Below are 17917 nucleotides of genomic sequence, written 5' to 3'. Positions count from 1 at the left end.
GTGCTAGCCTAATGAATGATTGATTTGCTTTCCATTAATAGGCCCTTTCTAGCCCATCAAAGCGAGACTTTCTTTTGAGGACTCAGATGTGTTCTCAGACCTTATGCGTATAATTCATTTGTATCCCGGGATCCGCAGACTTGGGGTCGTTGTGCCAAAGAGACTCATGACTTAAAATAGCACTTTGATAAATACAGCTGACGTTCATTGTGTGCTTGCTGTGGCTTCCACAGTTACGTGAATTACCTACCAAGCCAGGAGGCTGACGATGTCTTTGCTTCAACAGCTTCAGTCTGAAGCAGATAGTTTCGCAAAGCAGCCTCTCCTGTAGTCAGCTGCCTGATGTGTCTGAAGGGCCCTTGCATGGGAGGAGGGAAGAATGCTGGACTTTGATTTCAGTTGGGGCTGTCAACTTATGGCATGGCTTCCAACAAATCATTCTGCTTCTTTGCACCCAGTGTTCTCCAGGGGACAAAAAGTAGCAACCACCGAAGAGGGGTCCAGATGCTGAGCAGCGGCCCCCTGGAGGGCCACTAGCAAATTCACTTCCAGGTGAATTTTCCTGACAGGTTTCTTAAGATGGCCTTGAATTGGGCCAGGGGGCATAAATAAGATTTTTGTATATGCATTTGTGTGCCTCTAACACCCAAAACTGCCTAGTCTATACTGTCACTTCAACTGTGGGTGTCAACAAAGTAAATCCAGTTAACAAGGAAGCTCCACTTTGATTCCTAGGTGGTTTAGCTGGAGCTTGGAATTACATGTAAAGGAAGAATGTTAATATGTTGGCAAATTAAAGAGACTCTTTAGTCCTGTGGTTCTCCCAACTCCCAGGCTGTGGACCGGTGGTGGTCAGTGGCTTGTTAGGAACTGGGCCACACAGCAGAAGATGAGTGACGGGCAAGCAAGTGAAGCTTTGTCTGTATTTACAGCCGCTCACCATTGCTCACATTACTGTATAAGCTCCACCTCCTGTCAGTGGAAGCCTTAGATTCTCATAGGAGCATGAACCTTATTGTAAACTGTGCATGTGAGGAATCTAGGTTGCACGCTCCTTATGAGAATCTAATGCCTGATGATCTGAGGTGGAGCTGAGGTAGTGATGCTAGTGCTGGGGAGCAGCTGCAAATACATATTATCATTAGCAGAGAGGTTTGACTGCACAATAAATGTAATGCACTTGAATCATCCCGAAACCATCCCCCCTCATCCCTCAGTACATGGAAAAATTGTCTTCAATGAAATTGATCCCTGGTGCCAAAAAGATTGGGGACCACTGCTTTAGTCTCACCAAGCTAATCTTTAAATTCAGCGTTACATTGTATTAGGCTAATGTTGACCACAATAAGTTACAAGGTATTTGAATTGCTGCAAGTACCCGAACGTGTTAATATAGTGACCCATTTAATAAAGCTGTTGCATCTCTAGCAGTGGTTCTTAGCTCTAGTATAATTTATGTTCTAGCAAAGCATTAGAATCACAACAAACCCCTGGGTCCCACCCCCAGAGATTGTGATCCAGTTGGTCTAGTGTGGGATCCAGTACAGGTGGTTTCATAAAGTCCATGGGTGTTTCTAACGTACAGCCAGGGTTGAGACCACTCTACGGTGAGCACACCGCGGTTCTTTGCAGTCATGTTGTCAGAGACCATGACTTGCCTGTTGGGATCAGAGTGCCCTAAACTTTGCCCTCTTCTGGAACACTCCCTGTGCTTCCCCACCCATTGCACAGCCTGGCACCTCTGCCTGGAACGGTTTCTGGGAACAGCTCATGAAGGGCTTGGACTGCTAGAGATGGTGACTCTATTCTCCAGGCCACAGGGTCTCACACGAAGGTGATGAGCAGGGCCTGTGCATGCTCAGATGAGTGTTGTGGAAATATCTTGCCAGTGGCAGTGAGAAGGAATGGATCGAGCAGGGGATAAAATTGGCATGGGAAGACCAGTTCTGCTGTGGTAGAATCCAGGAGAGAAAGGAGGAGAAACAGGGCTTGGGGGATGGACTAGAAGAACATGAAAGCAGCACAATCAGCTTGGCCTAGGGGGGAGTAAGAGAAAGAAAGGAGTCAGGGGCAGTCCCCAGGTATCCCCCATCATTGCTGTGAGGTCACTGAGCCATCTCTCCGGGAGGCAGCAGGAGGAGCAGATGGGTGGGGAGATGAAGAGCTCTGTTTCAGACATGTCGATTTGCAGTGCCTGTGCAGCCTCCATGTGTACTTGTCCAGTGGGCAGTTGGGCATGTGTGCTTGGCTCTTAGGGGGAGGGCCTGGGGTTGAGGAGACAGATCTAAGTGTGGACCACTTGTGAGTGGCAGTTATAATTGTGGGGAAATGAGATCTCCCTAGAGGCAACCTGGAAAAGGGAGACAGATGCTGCAATTGACCTTAAACAACACTCTTAACTTAAAAAATGAATGGATGAAGCAGTATATAAAAGAAAGAAAGAAAAAGGATCTTCTGTCTTACTTGTAGCATGCCAAAGAGACAGTGTGGTATGAATAGGATGGGTTTTAGACTGAGTTACTCAGATGCACCTGGCTTCAAAGACTAGATGGACGACTGGCCAAGGGAAAGTCATTTTACAGGAGTTTACTTGAATGCGTGTTCCTTCACTGCAAAATAGTTTCCAGGACCAAACTAAATAGTTTTGAGAAGTGATGATTATTTGGTATGACAGGCTATACATTTTATGTGTATGTCATTCATAGTTCACCCCTGGCCAGTGACAACTTTAAAGCAAGTCTATGAAGTATAAAATCACAGAAAGCATTTGTGCTCTTGGTCACTCTCGCCTATACCCACAGGTTTCTGAGTTCCAAGGTGTATTGAGACATTAGCAAATGACTGCAGTTGATGTGGAACGTATCGTGCAGCTCCACTGTGACCTGGGTCGGGGATCACAGGATACAGGAGTAGCAGGAGAACGTAGGGATCATCTTCCAGCCCCTTATTTTAAGAGCAAGGAAACTGGCACGTTCCCATTCACTCTGAAGAGCTTCCTAGTGAGTGCTTGATCTCACTCTACCCTATGCTTATCTACCAACGCGGGGTGAGCTGGATGGTGCTCTGATGCTATCACATCTGAGATGGAGACAGCCCCTCTTGGGAATGGCAAGTAAATGGGAGGACAGATTAATTTTGCTACTACCTATATCCCTTTACACCTGAGAGGTTTATAAATAGAGTTTAGTGTTACAAGGGCCACTGTGAAACTGAAGTGGGAAAATGATATTCGGATATTAAATACCTTAAGTACTTACCTGTTACACTATCAGAAGGTTAATTTTCATCTCTGTGTCTGCCTGCTAAACACCAATTAAGCAGTTTCCAATGAATATTCATGAGAGCCTTCCTGAACGGCTTGTTTTGAGTTCTAGGCTGTGCCTGAGTACTGCGCTGCCCCCAGCCCATCCCAGGAGGGGGAGGGCACGGCAGTGTAGGATGTCAACACATCTGTGTTCCTTGGAGACCAAATGAGCTTCCCTTTCCCTTGCTTGTCTGTCTTCCTACTACCTGTTTTAAAGGGGTGAACATAGATGCGTTTTTAACTGATGTGTAGAGTATCTTCTTTCTGCCTTCCATTCAGTCTGATTCAAATACCTCTTATTGACATCAATAACTGTTTTATCCAATTTCTAAGAAACTTGAGGCAAGATCAGCCCGGTGGTGAACAGCATGCCTTCTGCGACATTCCTATATGCACAGAAATGTTCAAAACCGTACCCGTTGGCATGCTAGGCTCAAACATAAGAGAAGAAAATACCTTGTTCATGAAGAAAGGACACATAAAGTGGCACAAGATGGGCATGTTCGAAAAATAGAGGTGGGATCACATAACTGATGGAGTGTGAGTGGTATTGTAATTCTCAGGGGACGTATGTAAGGGAGTGGTCCGGGGCGGGGCACCTAGAGAGAACTCGGGAGAGTGACCAGCTGGCTGCATCTTTCCTCTGGGCCATGAAGAAAAGCGATGGCTGTTTTGCAAGTCACTCTCAGAACTGCTTTCTTCCTCTCTGCTTTCGGATCTTGTGCAGGTGTGTGCGGCAGGGCAGGACGTTTTCACACTGCTGTCCATCCTCATCCCTAAAGGTGGGGGAGGTGCTCCCAGCGAGGCTCGGGCCCTTGTCTCACAGAGTCCCCGGCAGGCAACAGTGCCTTCCCACGGCAGTGACTGATCAGAGCTTTTTCCCTTCCAGAGATGAGAAGAACCAGTCCATCATCGTCAGCGGGGAGTCTGGAGCCGGGAAGACGGTGTCAGCCAAGTATGCCATGCGCTATTTCGCCACTGTTGGTGGCTCAGCCAGCGAAACCAACATCGAAGAGAAGGTCCTGGCGTCCAGTCCCATCATGGAGGTAAGGCCTTCTAGATGCTCTGGCCTTCCTGGCGGGAGGTCCTTCCGCTGGCAGTAAGACTGCTGGGTGTCGAGCCTGGCGTGGCTGATCCTCGGCAGCAGCTCACGTGGGCAGGCCCCGCGCCTCTCCCTGAGAACCCATGGTCCACTGTGGAGGGAAATAGCTGCCAGGATGCCTCTGAAGCCACAGATTTGGACCTGGTTGTGTCTTCTGGGTCCCTAGTATTGGGTAGGGTGTCCTCACAGTCTCTGTATCCCTTGATGCTGCCAAATGTTGCAGTGACAGTCCCTCCCCACCTCTGCTGTGTCCCCTTCCCTGCTGCCATCATGTGTCAGAGGATCAGTGCTCCACCAAATCATCGGATGCGTGGAAGAGCCTGCTGGGTCAGGAGGGCAGTTTGAGGGAGGTGGTCGGGGGTGCTGGGGAGAATATTTTTTTTTCTTCCTCAAAATTTGGACATTCTACCTCTCTGGGGGAGGTGGAACTGAAAGGTATGTGATGATGTGGCATCTATTGAAGATTCTCAGAAAACAGTTCTATGTGATGGCACAAACTGGCCAGGGTGGTCTTGTCTGTATCTTCACCCCCAGGGCTTCATGAGAGGCGTGGGGTGGGCTCAGAGCAGTTGATACAAGTACAGGGCCAGAGACATTCCTTAAAAACTAGATCTTGCTGTAACTAATCATGTTTTATGATCAGAATGCCACTTTTTTCTCTTTCCTCTGTAAACACTTAATTCTGATAGAGTAGAACCAAATGACCTCACAGTCCCTGCTTTGATTTTTTTCCTCCTTTGAATCTAGAGCTCTTCATTATTGTCTGGGTTGCAGTCTGGTAGGAGCAGGCCTTCCTGCTGGCCAAAGGCAGCCCCTTTGTTTTATCTAGAAGAAATTCAGTTGAGGCAGTGAGCTGCCCAGATAGGATCAGGTTTCTCTGCAGACCCTGAGCCCCATCAGCTAAGACACAGTCTCCATGGCGGTTGGTCTTTCAGAATATTTTGGAACTGGGGGAGCAAGAACCTGCCTGGACCTTCCCCAGTCCTCCCTCTCTCCCTCTGCCTTTACCAAGTACAGAAGTAAATTCTGAGTCTCAGTTCATAGCAGTTTGTTGATTATCCAGACAAAATCTCCTGCCTTTGGAGTTGCATTATCTGGAGAACTTCTAGAAGAATTCACCATAAAGCAAATCTCAGTATTCTTACATGAATTGGGAAATAACTGATACAGTTGAAGGCATTTTTAACCGAACAGATAAAAACAAAAAGACTTATTCTATTACAATGCTTCTCAAACTTGAGGGTGGGTAAGAGTTGCCCGTAAAGCTTGTTAAAACACAGATTGCTGGACCTCACCCTGAGTTTCTGATTCAGAAGGTCTGGGAAGGGGCCCAGTCATTGGCATTTCTCACACGTTCCTAGGCAGTGCTGCTGGTCAGGCTACCACACTTGGGGAACTATTGACTTATTAAAAAGGTATGAAAGGCTCACTGGAAAATAGGAAAGAATGAAAGGAAGTATCCCCCATAATACTGCAGCTTGTTGATCATCATTCAGCATTTTGGTCGAATCATCCTTCCAGCTTTTTTACTAAATGTTATAGCATAAGCCTTGTCCCTGTAGCATTAAACTTTTTATGAATGGTCTTATTGACTGCAACCATATTATCAAATGGCTTTCTCATAATTTATTAACAACTCCCTATTGGCCGACATTCAATTGGTAGCCTGTTTACTCACAGCTTTTATTCTAAGCCCCAAACCTTGGGGTATGGCTCTGGCCCAGTTCAGAAAGCATTTGTGGACCATGTCCTTGGCCTTGGCCTCCTTAGACCATGCACCATACCTATATCAAAGCAGCTAAGACAGCACTTTACAGTTAGCATCATGTCTTACCTCAAAAGGGAGTGAAACCAGGCCTTTCTTTGCCCCTGAGTTTCAAAATTCTGTTCATCTTTTAGGGAGTAAGATTTCAGAGACAAGGTTACTGCTAATTTAGAAAATAGAGTAGTTATTGTATGTAAAACGAGAAGAAACCTCTTTAGAGACTGAACAGAGTAACTGTTAGTCATGTTGGGAATTAGCAAAGGCAGATCACCACATCACAAAACATGTACAAGACACAGGGAAATGTTTTTAAAATCTTTCTATTGTGATAAAATATACATAGCATAAAATTTGCCACTTTAACCACTTTCCGTGTATAGTTCAGTGGCATCGAGTGCAGGCACAGTCTTTGTACAGCCGTCACCACCATCTGTTTCCAGAGCTTTTTCATCTTCCCAGATACTCTGTATCCTTTAAACACTAACTCTCCATTTCCTCCCTCTCCCGAGCCCACCTTTCTCCTACTTTCTGTGAATTTGCCTATTCTAGGTACCTCATAAAAGTGGAATGATACCATATTTGTCCTTTTGTGTCTAATTTATCCCATTTAGCATAATGTTTTCAAGGTTCATCCATGTTTTAGCATATGTCAATACTTTGTTCCTTTTTGTGGCTGTACAATATTTCGTTGTGTTTATCCATTCCTCCACCTTTTTTGATACTGTGAATGATGTTGCCGTGAACATGGATGTGCAGGTATCTGTTTGAGCTCCTGCTTTGGGAATGCTTTTTAAATGATGGCAGTCCGAAATTGATGATTGTGTATTAATATCTATTATGGCCTGTGTGGGCTGCTGGGCTGTGGGGAATCGGGGTGCTTTGGCATGGAAGAGATGTGAGAGCAACATGCACACCCAGAATTATAAGACGTGCTCCAGCTGCTAAGGTCTGAAGGAGGACTGTATGCAGTAACCAGCCTAATCATCCGTGATCATGTAGATAAATACTGCATGAGTTTGGGCTCAAAACATTAATTTTCTGCCTTGTGCAAATTGGTACTTTGGAAACTATGTGGTTAGGTCCTGAGGCTTCATTCTTCCAAATGGAGAATTCTGCCATCATAGGGACTGTCTCTTGAGCTGTCATTAAGTGTCATGTTGGAGAGAAGTTTTGGATATGAACATGGAAAAGGAAGAGTTGTAGCCAGGAAGGAACCCTGGGTGGGATTAGGAAGAGTGTTGCCAAGTAGAGAAAGAGAGGCTTTTGCACCGCCAAAGTCTGAAAACACCACTGTTTGGAAGCTCCAAGTCTAGCTGTGTCCTGGTGTCAGGAACACAGTCTGCTTCGTGTGTCCTCAGAGGGTTACAATCAACACAGGGCCTGCCTTAATCAGGGGACTGCTGATTACTGATTATTCCGCCCCTGTCCTGGGGAAGGATGGCACCTCCCCACAAAGCAGTCAGCTGTGGGCATGGCATCATCTCACTGCATGCACAGCCCTGGCAGGGGCAGACACATACTGGGGAGACCAAGAGGGTGAGTGCAGTCTGGGGAGGCAGAACTCCCAGTGGGCTGCACTCAGTGGCCATTGTTTGCATTAAAGGCGACTTGAGGATGGATTTGGATTGGCTGGGGTGGGTTGGGATGATTTAGCGTCTCCACCGGTGCTCTTTGACCCTATTCTGTTTAAGAGCTTGTCAGCTTCTTGGGAGTGATTTGTTCACAAGTCTGCATTGATAAAAAGAACATTAGTAATCAAGAGATTATTAGAAGAGGGACAGAACCCAAGTCCAGGCCAGGAGAGTCACATGGTTTATTGGAACATTTGGAGTCTGCAGTCACACAACTCTGAGAGGCCCAGAGACTCCCCCTATCCTGGGAAGGAGAAAAGGGGGCTAGTGTACAGTGAGCAAAAATAATAGAAACTAAACCAGATACATGAGTTTTGGGTTTTTTAACATAAAGAAGAAAGCCTACGACTATTAACCCATTCATACAAGAATCTGCCCCCAGCATACCTCACTGATCTCATCTCTCGTTTTCTCTCATGCATCAACATTTAGCTATTCCAAACTTGTCCGTTCTCTAACATGCTCCTGTCCGTTTGTCCACACTATATTCCTAAATAGAATCTCCTCTTCCTCATTGGTAAAATTCTGCTCACTTTAAGATCCACATTAATTTCCCTTCTTAAAGGCTTTCCCATTCTGCTGTGGCATGTGTGGTGGCTTCGTGTCTGGTGGTGAGTGGTTTGGCGAGTTGGAGACGGTGTGTGGAGGGAGGGGACTGTGACACCATGCAGGATAAACACAGACTTGGACACAGGCATTGCTGAATTTTATCTTGGGGGCACTTCCCAGCCATGTCACCTTGAGCACACTTCTTGACCTTTCTAAGCCTAGGTTTTCCCTTAAGTATAATGAAAGTTAGTAATGCTTATCTTACAGGGTTCTTGACAGCATTAAGTGAGATTTTAAGGGGTCCCGGCCAGGGCCTGGTTCATTTTGGAGGCCTGGGAAGTACTTTTACCAATATTTGAAGAAGTACAGGCCTCCTTTCCATCTTGTGAACAGAACTGGCTTACTTGAAGTGTGACAGTCTGCCACTGTCCTGTGGGGCCCTGAGGGATCAGACCTCCTTCTGCAGAGGGGCAGGGCACCAAGGCCTCTGCCCAGGTGATGAGGTTGGTGGGTGCTGACTCCTTTGCTTGGAGGGAGCTGATGGACACACTCTGATGAAGTGTCTCTTTGAGAATCACATCAGGCCGCCCAGGCTCTGGCCTTGCCCTGACCTTGGGCATGTTCCAAGCACTAAGATGCCCTTCAGAATGACCCCGGCACACCAGGGTTGTACTTCCCCGCCCCCACTCCCCTGCGGCGGTGCACAATGTATATGTGACATATGGGTTGCTTTATACACTTCAAACCCTAAAATAAAAAGTACATATTGTGACCTCAAGTGGAGACTGTGGGCCTTGCAGTGACAGGGAGTCCAAGACTCTCAGAGGAGAAAAACCAAAACCCAAGTTCATTTATGCTTCCATTTACTCAGATAGTTTTGAGCGCCTCCATGTGTGTTCTGGGTGCCGGTGTGGGTGCTGGAGAACCCGTGCTGAAGCAGACACATGACCCCCTTGTGAACGCAGAGGGTTAATTGCATATGGGGTGAGGAGAAGAGGAGGGGGAAGTTCAGGGCCTGGGAGGGCTCGTGGCAGCAGAAGCCCCCATAGCCTGTGGGGTTGGAAGGCTGGTCTGAAGCAGCAGCATTGAAGCTGAGCCCTAAAAACAGTGCGGGAGCCGTGGGAGAGGGAACTGCAAGTGTGAAACTTGGCTGAGCGCAGAGACAGCACAGGGCTCTCCTGAGAAAGGAAAGAGGAGTTGGGATTGTTCAAGGCCAGGGCCGAGGGCAAGAGTGAGGACAGGCAGTGTTGAGCTGGATCCTGCCAGACAGGTAAGCCATGCTGTGGGTTCAACACTATCTCAGAGGGCAGCGGAAACCACTGAAGCATTTCACACGGGGAATATAATCATCGGTTTACATTTTAGAAGAATCGCCCTGGCAGTTCAGTGGAGAACCGACAGGAGTGGGAGTAGGGACGGTTGAGAGCCCGTTCAAGTTGTCCAGGAAAGGAGGCTGAGGCTGTGGCAGTGAGGCAGGGAAGTGGGAAGATGTTTCACTCATTTGGGATGTCACATCGCCTGTCCTCAGATATTGGTGAATGAGTAGGTGGAGTGCAGGCCAGCCCTAGGCTCAGCTGCTTCCCTAGTGCAAGGCCAGGCCTAGGTTTCTGTGAACAAAAGGCTGTAGACTCGAGGCCTCTCTCTGTTCATCTCAAAAATAGGAACAGTGATGATTTTCTCTAATAAGACTTAATGGGATGTTTTTATGAGTATTATGGGTCAACTCTTTGACCTTTTAAACCACAGTGATTTGCTTTTAACTCTTCTGCTACCCTTGTCAATGATAGGTGGCAGCTGGGCATTACGTGGTTTGGGGATGTCGGGAGATATGTGTGGTGGTTTTGCTTGGATTGGCTGGGCAGGAGTGCAGGGTGGGGATGTCGGGAGGTACTCGTGGTGGTTTTGCTTGGATTGGCTGGGCAGGAGTGCAGGGTTGGGGTCTTGGCTTTTCCTTCAACTTCTTTGTGCTTCAACTCTCCTAGACCACTCAGGAGTTACAGTGGATATTTTAAGTGTTTTAACCACCTAAAAATGTAAACATATGAAAAGGATTAAAATTTATATTGCTGATGCATTGGCAATGTGATATTTTATAGAAAGTGAATAGTCACGCAATGAGATCAGTCACTTAGCCACTCGCTTTAAAAATTACTGTCTAGTGTTTTAAACTGTGCTTATGCTGCCGTGTGGGAATGATGCCAGGAGGGGTGATGGCCTCCTGAGTTTCCCTGGTAATGAGGTGAGGGGAATGTCCATCTGTGGTCTGTTTCTAGGAAGTACCATTTATCAGTTGGGAATGGCATTTGACTGCCTAGTTGTGGAGATCAGACCAAAGTGGGTTAAGCACAGGGAGGCTTTTTTCACAAAAAGCTCAGCTAGTGGGCACTAGCATTGGTTTAGTGGCTGAAGGGTATCAGAGTTGAGGTCTCTATGATTCTTCAAGCCTTTCCCTTGTGGTCCCAAGACGACTGCTACAGCGGTAGCCATCGCATGTGCATCCCAGGCGGGAAGAAGGGAGGAGGGGCAACGGGGTGCACCTTCCAGCTAATCAGTCCCCATTTGAAGAACCCACCAAGGAACTCACTACTGTCATTGGCCATCCTTGGGAGTAAAGGAGGCTGGAAAATGAAGGGGTTTTACCTATATATATATATTTTTAAGCTCAGCCTATTGTCAACCCAATAGCAGAGGGGTTCTGTAAGGAAGGAAGAGAGAGAGGTGGGAGGCAAGTGCTGCCACAAGCATATGATCCTGAAATCCAGAAAGCCCTCATTTTTTGCACACCTCTTGTTTGGTCCGTACAGGCCATCGGAAATGCCAAAACCACTCGCAACGACAACAGCAGCCGCTTTGGAAAGTACATTCAGATTGGCTTTGACAAAAGGTATCACATCATCGGGGCCAACATGAGGACCTACCTGTTGGAGAAGTCCAGAGTGGTCTTCCAGGTGAGCGGGAGGTCTCGGGCCCTTTGTGTGTCTCTCATGGTTGATGCCCTCACTTGTTGCTCCCTGTGCCTGAAGAGCATCTCATCTTTTGGCCCTGGAATTGGATGTGCTTGCTCTTTTGGCTGTCTTTCCTTTCACCAGTAAGTGTGTTTATCCAAATGGTATAGGCAAGAGGCCTCAAAAACCTTTTACACTGTATGGTTTTTTTAGATTCCATCAGCAAAGGTTTATTGAGTGCCTATTATGTGTTGTCCCTGTGCTAGACACCTAAGATACAGCAAAGAGCAACACAGTCCTTTTTCTCATGGATTTTAAAATCTTATGATCAGGGGAATGTCATAGATGGTCTGTGGGTTTCACCTTGCTTTAGAACCTCCTTTGCACTCGATCTTAGCCAGAAGACCGAGAAGCAGTTGGAACCTTCTTATTTGGTAGATTAAAATATATTCTTGGCTACCGACTCAAATAAATGGAGGTCCCACTTCTTACCTGACTCAGTTCTTCATTGTTCTTCGCTTACCTTTCGTTTCTTCCTGCCCCACCATTCTTTGCAACCTTTTCCTCCTCCTCCCTGCCTTTGGTGGGGGTCAGTGCAGCCCACAGCCCCAACAACTGTCCTCCTCCAGCTCCCTCTTCCCTCCCATGGCTAGACTGGGGTGTCTGCAGCACATTCTTGCCTTGGGTTAAATGGCTTCCTGGTCCTCATGTTTCAGCTGCCTTCGGAGGACACATCAAAATCACCTTAGCTGTTGGTTTCTTGGTGCTGTCTCCATGCTGATGCTTGGCATACAAGTAATTAATTCCTTTAACCAGCTCCCCACCCCGGCTTTTTCCCCAGAGTTTCTCTGCACCTCTTAGGTTGGTTTGACAAGCCCCATCCTTCATTTCACCGCAGCAGGGGAACAGCCTGCTGTGCCGGGCGCAGACTAGATGTGCTGCTCATGGCTCTTCCCTGGACACCCCCGGAGCTTCCTTTACTCTCCTTGCTCAGGCCCCCTGAATGCCCACCCCACCCGCACTCAGCCAGTGAACAGCCAGGTCAGCTGCAAGTGTCCACTGGGAGTCCTATCCAGACTTGCGGGCCTTTTCCGGCTGCCCCGTCTGACGTTACGGGCCAGTGCAGCTTTCGCTTAGTTCGGAGCCTCCCAGGGGAGAGCTGGCAACCCGCAGAACCTCAGCCAGGAAGCACGGGAGTCTGAATGAGCGTTTGTTGACTGACCCACTGTTAGTGGAAGAGCAGTGATGTTTTATATAGAAGGAAAAAGAAAACACATGCTTTTGTGTAAGTCGAGGTAAAAATCCCTAGGCTGCAGGAAAACCCCATACTAGCAGATGGAAAAAGGGGAGGTGGGAGTTGAAGGTGGCAGAGGTGTGGAGGAAAACATCGAGAAGAGTAGGGGGCTGAGCCCCCACTGGCTGGAGCACTCTGAGTTACAAAGGATGAGGGAACAGTCTTTGGAGGTCACTGCCCTAAAACAGCTTCACTTTTTCCTACTCCAGGCAGATGACGAGAGGAATTACCACATCTTTTACCAGCTCTGTGCCGCTGCCAATCTTCCGGAATTTAAGGAGCTCGCACTAAGTAAGTCACCAGGTGCTCGCCCATCCTCTAGGGTGGGCCCCGCCGCAGGGCTGTCCAGCTGGAGCTCCGCTCCAAGCCCTTCATTGTGGGTTCTTGTCTCAGCTCTGCCTCTGCTGTGGCCATGTCCTCCAGGCTTCTGTGAACTTCATTACCTGATTAGTAAAAGAGAGTTAATTGTATCCAGGTCTCCTACAAAGAAAGCATGTGAGAGGCTAAGACGCAGGGCTGGAAGCGTGTTTTGCATAGCATGAATGTTTGCGTGCGTTACTGTTTCGAAAGGTATGTTTCCACTTTAGGCGTCATAAGAAATGTATCCCAACCATAAGGATCTAGAGATTTAGGTAATACATGTCACTTAATTGCAGCCAACGTGTTTTAAGTCATATTTAAGGATTGAGACAGAGGGAAGTGAGGATGGAGCAGGGCAAAGTTGGGGTGGCTCCAGGACCCATGTCCATGAAGCATGGGCATAGCTACAGAGGATAGAGGGGTTAGTTGCATGAGGCTCAGGACTGCTGCACTGTCTGATGTCTCCCAAAGAGGCACAGCCGGAGGGATGCACCTCTGGGATGAGCAGCCAGTGGATGAGTCACCTTGCTGTCCCCGTCAGATGGGTGGACGCCACCCTTTGCTTCCACTACTGCTGCTTGCTGAGGGGTGGCAGCAAGTTCCATTTTCTTTGAGGGTGTTGGCGTGCAGCCACTGGAGGAGTGAACAGGCTTTTGTTCTGATTCCGTGCCCTGTAGCACCTCTCCTTGGGCCTGGAGTCTTGGCCCACCTCTCTCTATGTGGGCCTCATGGTGGAGTACTGTTCCTCGGCCCCATGGGTGGGGAGGGTGAGCCGGGGGCCCAGCAGTGTCCTGGCGTCTGCCGAGCATCCCGTCCTGGCCTGCTGTGTCTGTGTCTTGGGGCCGTGTGGGAGGTGCAAAACTAGCAGGTGGTGTGAAGAGCTGTGTGTCTGTCAGGTTGATGGATCTCTGTGCAGCTGTGTGAGAAGCAGACTCTGAGGCTTGTTTGTCCCTGACCCGAGTCCTGGCCATCCTAGGGGCCCAGCACTAGACCCACCTGTGCTCCCAGTAGCTAAAATCCATACAGTGGTTCCAGTGTAGGTCTGCCCTCTTAACAGTGCTTTCTTGCCTATGTAGCTTTGATGTCTGTACCATGCAGCTTAGCGTTTGTTCATCAAACCCTACTCAGGCCATGTGAGGCGCCAGGGATGTGGCACAGAGTGAGCTAGGCAGTGTCTGCCCTGCCCCTGCTTAGCTCTCCACTCACCATACAGAGCCATTAAGGGCTGTGCTGAAGGAAGCGTAGCTGAAGTGGCCAAAAGGTTCCCCTGCGAGGTAATATTTAAACCAAGACCAGAGGAGGGAAGCTCCGGCTGGCCTCCACTGTGCTGGTTTTGTCCTGTTCTCCCGCTGCTCAGTGCTTACCAGTCTGATCCTCGTAGGCACGTTGTAAACTCCTGAGGACAAGGAGTGTGTATTACCTGCTGAACAAAGCAGGTGCTGAGCACTCCTGTTTGTGCACTGCCCTGAGCTGGCACCCGTGGCTCTGATGTTGGCTGTTAGTCCCAAGTGCCCAGGTTGGCATCCTTGATATGGGGCCACTGCCATCGTCTTTTTTCCTTCCCAGAGGGGGATGTGGGCCCATCAGGGCTTTTCAGGAACAAATTGCAGGAGATGCAGTTTTTTTCCACTCTCAGGTCAATTTTGTAGAAAACAAACAGATTTTGGCAAGATCCACCTGGCTGAATTTGGATCACTGGGTCCCAGTTGTGACTTTAAGGTAATTGGGAAGAAATCCTCCTAAATTTTTTTTCATTTATCTAAGCTGTGCTGAGGTTAAAAATGACCTTTCCTAATTCAGTGTCTCTGCAAGGTGTACATTCCTTGGGGCCCTTGGCTGCAGCACTTGAAAACGACCCAATACGATCAATTTCTTGCACCTGCACGTGCCGTCTGAGAACTTCTTGGAGTGAAGCGAGAGCCTTTGAGCGCTGTGCTCTGGTGTGAGGCTGTCTGCTGCCTGGAAGCGAGATTGGCTGTGAGCCCTGAAGCCTGGCACTTAGTTCCGCTGATAACCCCAGCTGAGTAGCTGGAAGCCTCAAATAAATGAAGGACTAGCCAGGGGCTCTAAGTGAATATGTAGGCCTACCTGGCATTCTTCTCCCTCTTGTTGCCCTAAAACATGCCATTCAGATGCACAGAAGTCTCTGCAAGATTCCTTGGCCTGGTGTGAATCTGTCTGAGGGTAGAGGGCACAGGTTTGCATCTAGTAATCCACACTCTTCCTTTGCTGCATTGTTGGTCTATTGCATTTAAAATGACCTCGGGGAGATTTTTTTTTTTTTAAAGTCCAGTAGGTAACTTGTTAGAATGTAAATAAATGACGGTAAAAACCACACAGGAATAAACTGCCCTTTTTCACTTCTATAGGTGCGTTGATACAGTTTTATAAACAACCTCTCTGGCCTTGCACAGGTCAGCATAGCCTCCCCAGGCCAGGTGCAAGCCCGTGACCTTGGCCTTGATGGTCCAGTGCTCTTACTGAATTCATGCCCCCTCGTGGTCTGTTCACTTCTTGATCTGATGGCTGCCTGGTGAGCCAGTTAATAGGAGACTTCTGGTATATTTCTCCTGGGGAATTCTTAGTAAAGAGAGACCCAAACTGGAGGATGAGAGAAATTGCTTTGGGATGGGGTGGTCAGCGCTGGCTTCAGGGGCCTGAAAGGAGAGCTGAGACCCAGGCATGGCCAAGCAGGTTGGGGAGACGGACTGAGTCCTGTTTGTCTCTTGTTAAGGGGGTCTGGAGGCCTTACAGCAGATGGAAAGATGATCGCTTTGATTGGATTCAGGTCATTCAGTAGAGAGTGCTGCGAGTGGCCCAGGTGGTCCCTGCAGTGGTAAGCCTTGGCCTGAGAAGGTCACCCAGCTGGGCCTGAGTTCAGGAACCGGGAGCAGGGAAGGGAGGGGTCGTCTGACTCAGGCAGGCAGCAGGGCCCTGACTGCTGAAAATGAAGGTCTTTGAAAGATGCTGAAAGTGCTTTCTCACTAATATAGAAGTCGAGTGTCCTGCCTTGGAGTCTCAGGTGACTCTGATGTGTTTGGCTGACACTTGATGATGAGTTGGGGTGTGTTTATGGCAAAGTCCTGGGATGCCATAAATGGTCACCTCTACAATGGGGGAGTGAAGGAATGGGCTCCCAGGCCAGACCAAACCTCCAAGTGAGCCTGGGAACCCTTTAAAAAAGCCCTGTGTTTCTCAGTTTGCTTGTCTGCAGAATGGGAGTAAATAATACAGACAGTCTTGCTCAGGTGGGCACTATAAAAATCATCGATTGGGATACTTGGAAAGGGGAGTATAAAAGGAGAAAAGAATTGGTGCTTTTCTGTGGAGCCTTTGAAACTTGTATGCTCTGTGCCAGAGCTTAGAGAGTGCTTAGGTAGGCAAGAGCTAAATATACTGTCTTCTAAACTCTGATACAGTTTTTCTCATCAAAATTTGCTTCTGCCGAGGCTATGAGTGAACACAGGGCTGGAGTCTTTTCACTCCGGTTCAGGTGCCTTGGCTGCCCCTGAGTGTGTTTGCTACTTGTCCGGGAGGCTGTCTGTCAGAGGCCACCACTGATACTCTGACTCATGCCTGTGGGCAGGGTGGCCTGGTGGTTATAGCTCAGGTTGTGCGGTCAGACTGGGGTTTGGGGGTGCGCTCTGTCACTGCCTTAGCTGGCCTGGCAACATGTGCTTAACAGGCTGGAGGGATGGGCACAGCTCTGTATGGCTTGCAGCTTAGGCGACAACGTGGGAAACGGGCAGAGGTAAGGAAGGGGAGGGGTAGGCAGAGACAACTGAAGATGTGGACAGAGGGTGGAGCTGATCAGTGACTGTAAGGAAATTGGTATGTCTGGAACATAGAGATGGGGAGGGCAGGAGTAAGCCATGCGTCTGGAGGGTTAGAGGCGGCCACTTCACAAAAGGGCCCTAGGCTGCTGTGGGGTGCTGACCTTGCCTTGAGAGCAGTGGAGTCTCCAGAAGGGCTCTCGGCAGGGGGATGGTGTGATCAGAGCCACCAGGTTTGGAGGTAGATTTGAAGGGACAGGCAGAGAAGCAGGAAGAACTGTGTAGAGTCTTGTGCAACCATCCCCAGATGACAGATGCTGAAGGGCGGACCCAGGGCAGTGGCAGTCAAGATGGAGAGACTCCAGAAGCTCGTGGGAGATCAAATTGGAAGGACAGGGTGTTGAAGGGAGGACTGGGAGTTGCAGTGAAGCTGCACCTAAGCACGTTTAACTGATGTGTGTTCAGCTGCACACACGCAGGTCAAGGGAAAAGAATTTTACTGGGGTTTTCAGGGGAAGAGAGAAACCAGCCCGTGTCCAGTTTGGGCGTCTTGTCAAATCAAACATTATACACTTAGAACACAGAGTACCAGGCAGGGTCATACCACACACAGTACTGCATCTTACGAAAGGTTCAAGCGACTTCTAAGGGCGACTTTGACCATGTGCAGTTGTTGCCCTAACTGCTGATGTGAGAGCAGCCCCCTCGCAAGGGCTGACTCTACCATCCTCCCTACAGAGCGGATACTCCCAGGGATGGTTGCAGTTTTGCCCTCTGCTGAGGTTGGCTTTGAATTCTCAGACACACCCTGTGTCCCTCCTTGCCAGCTGTCCCTACGGCTTTTGCCAGAGGCCCGACGGAAGAATAATTAGACTGGGGATGAGAACAAACATGTAAAGGTTTCAGCCTGCGTTTGTTCATGTGCCTACATAGTTCAAGTGTGCCCCAACTTTGTACGACAAACAAAAAAAGCACATCACCTGGGGCACATCACTGACCTTCGTTTGTCAGATGTTAGACTAAGATTATCTAAGGTCACAGAAGTCTGATTCTAGGGTGGGTATACATTTTACTTGCATGTATCTAAAAACCAAATCTGTGGTGAATGTTATTGAATTGAACTATCCATGATTTATTTATCTTTTGTGTTAACATGTTTTTTCATGCCAGTTTTACACAAATACAGCAGCACGT

At 48.4% G+C, this 17917-nt stretch overlaps 1 protein-coding gene across 2 annotated transcripts in view; it reads left to right on the top strand.

Annotated features, from left to right (window-relative positions):
- Positions 1-17917, top strand: part of MYO5B (myosin VB) — a 264377-nt gene that overhangs the window by 136737 nt on the left and 109723 nt on the right. For both annotated transcript variants that reach the window (XM_045528029.1, XM_045528028.1), the window contains exons 5-7: positions 4194-4350; positions 11156-11299; positions 12800-12881. In XM_045528029.1, coding sequence (XP_045383985.1) covers positions 4194-4350; positions 11156-11299; positions 12800-12881 — 383 coding nt within the window. The remainder of the gene's footprint in view (positions 1-4193; positions 4351-11155; positions 11300-12799; positions 12882-17917) is intronic.

Source organism: Lemur catta, chromosome 16 (genome assembly GCF_020740605.2).
Source record: "Lemur catta isolate mLemCat1 chromosome 16, mLemCat1.pri, whole genome shotgun sequence".
Taxonomy (NCBI): domain Eukaryota; kingdom Metazoa; phylum Chordata; class Mammalia; order Primates; family Lemuridae; genus Lemur; species Lemur catta.
Note: the sequence above shows the minus strand (reverse complement) of the source record. Positions and strands in the feature narration are given on the sequence as shown.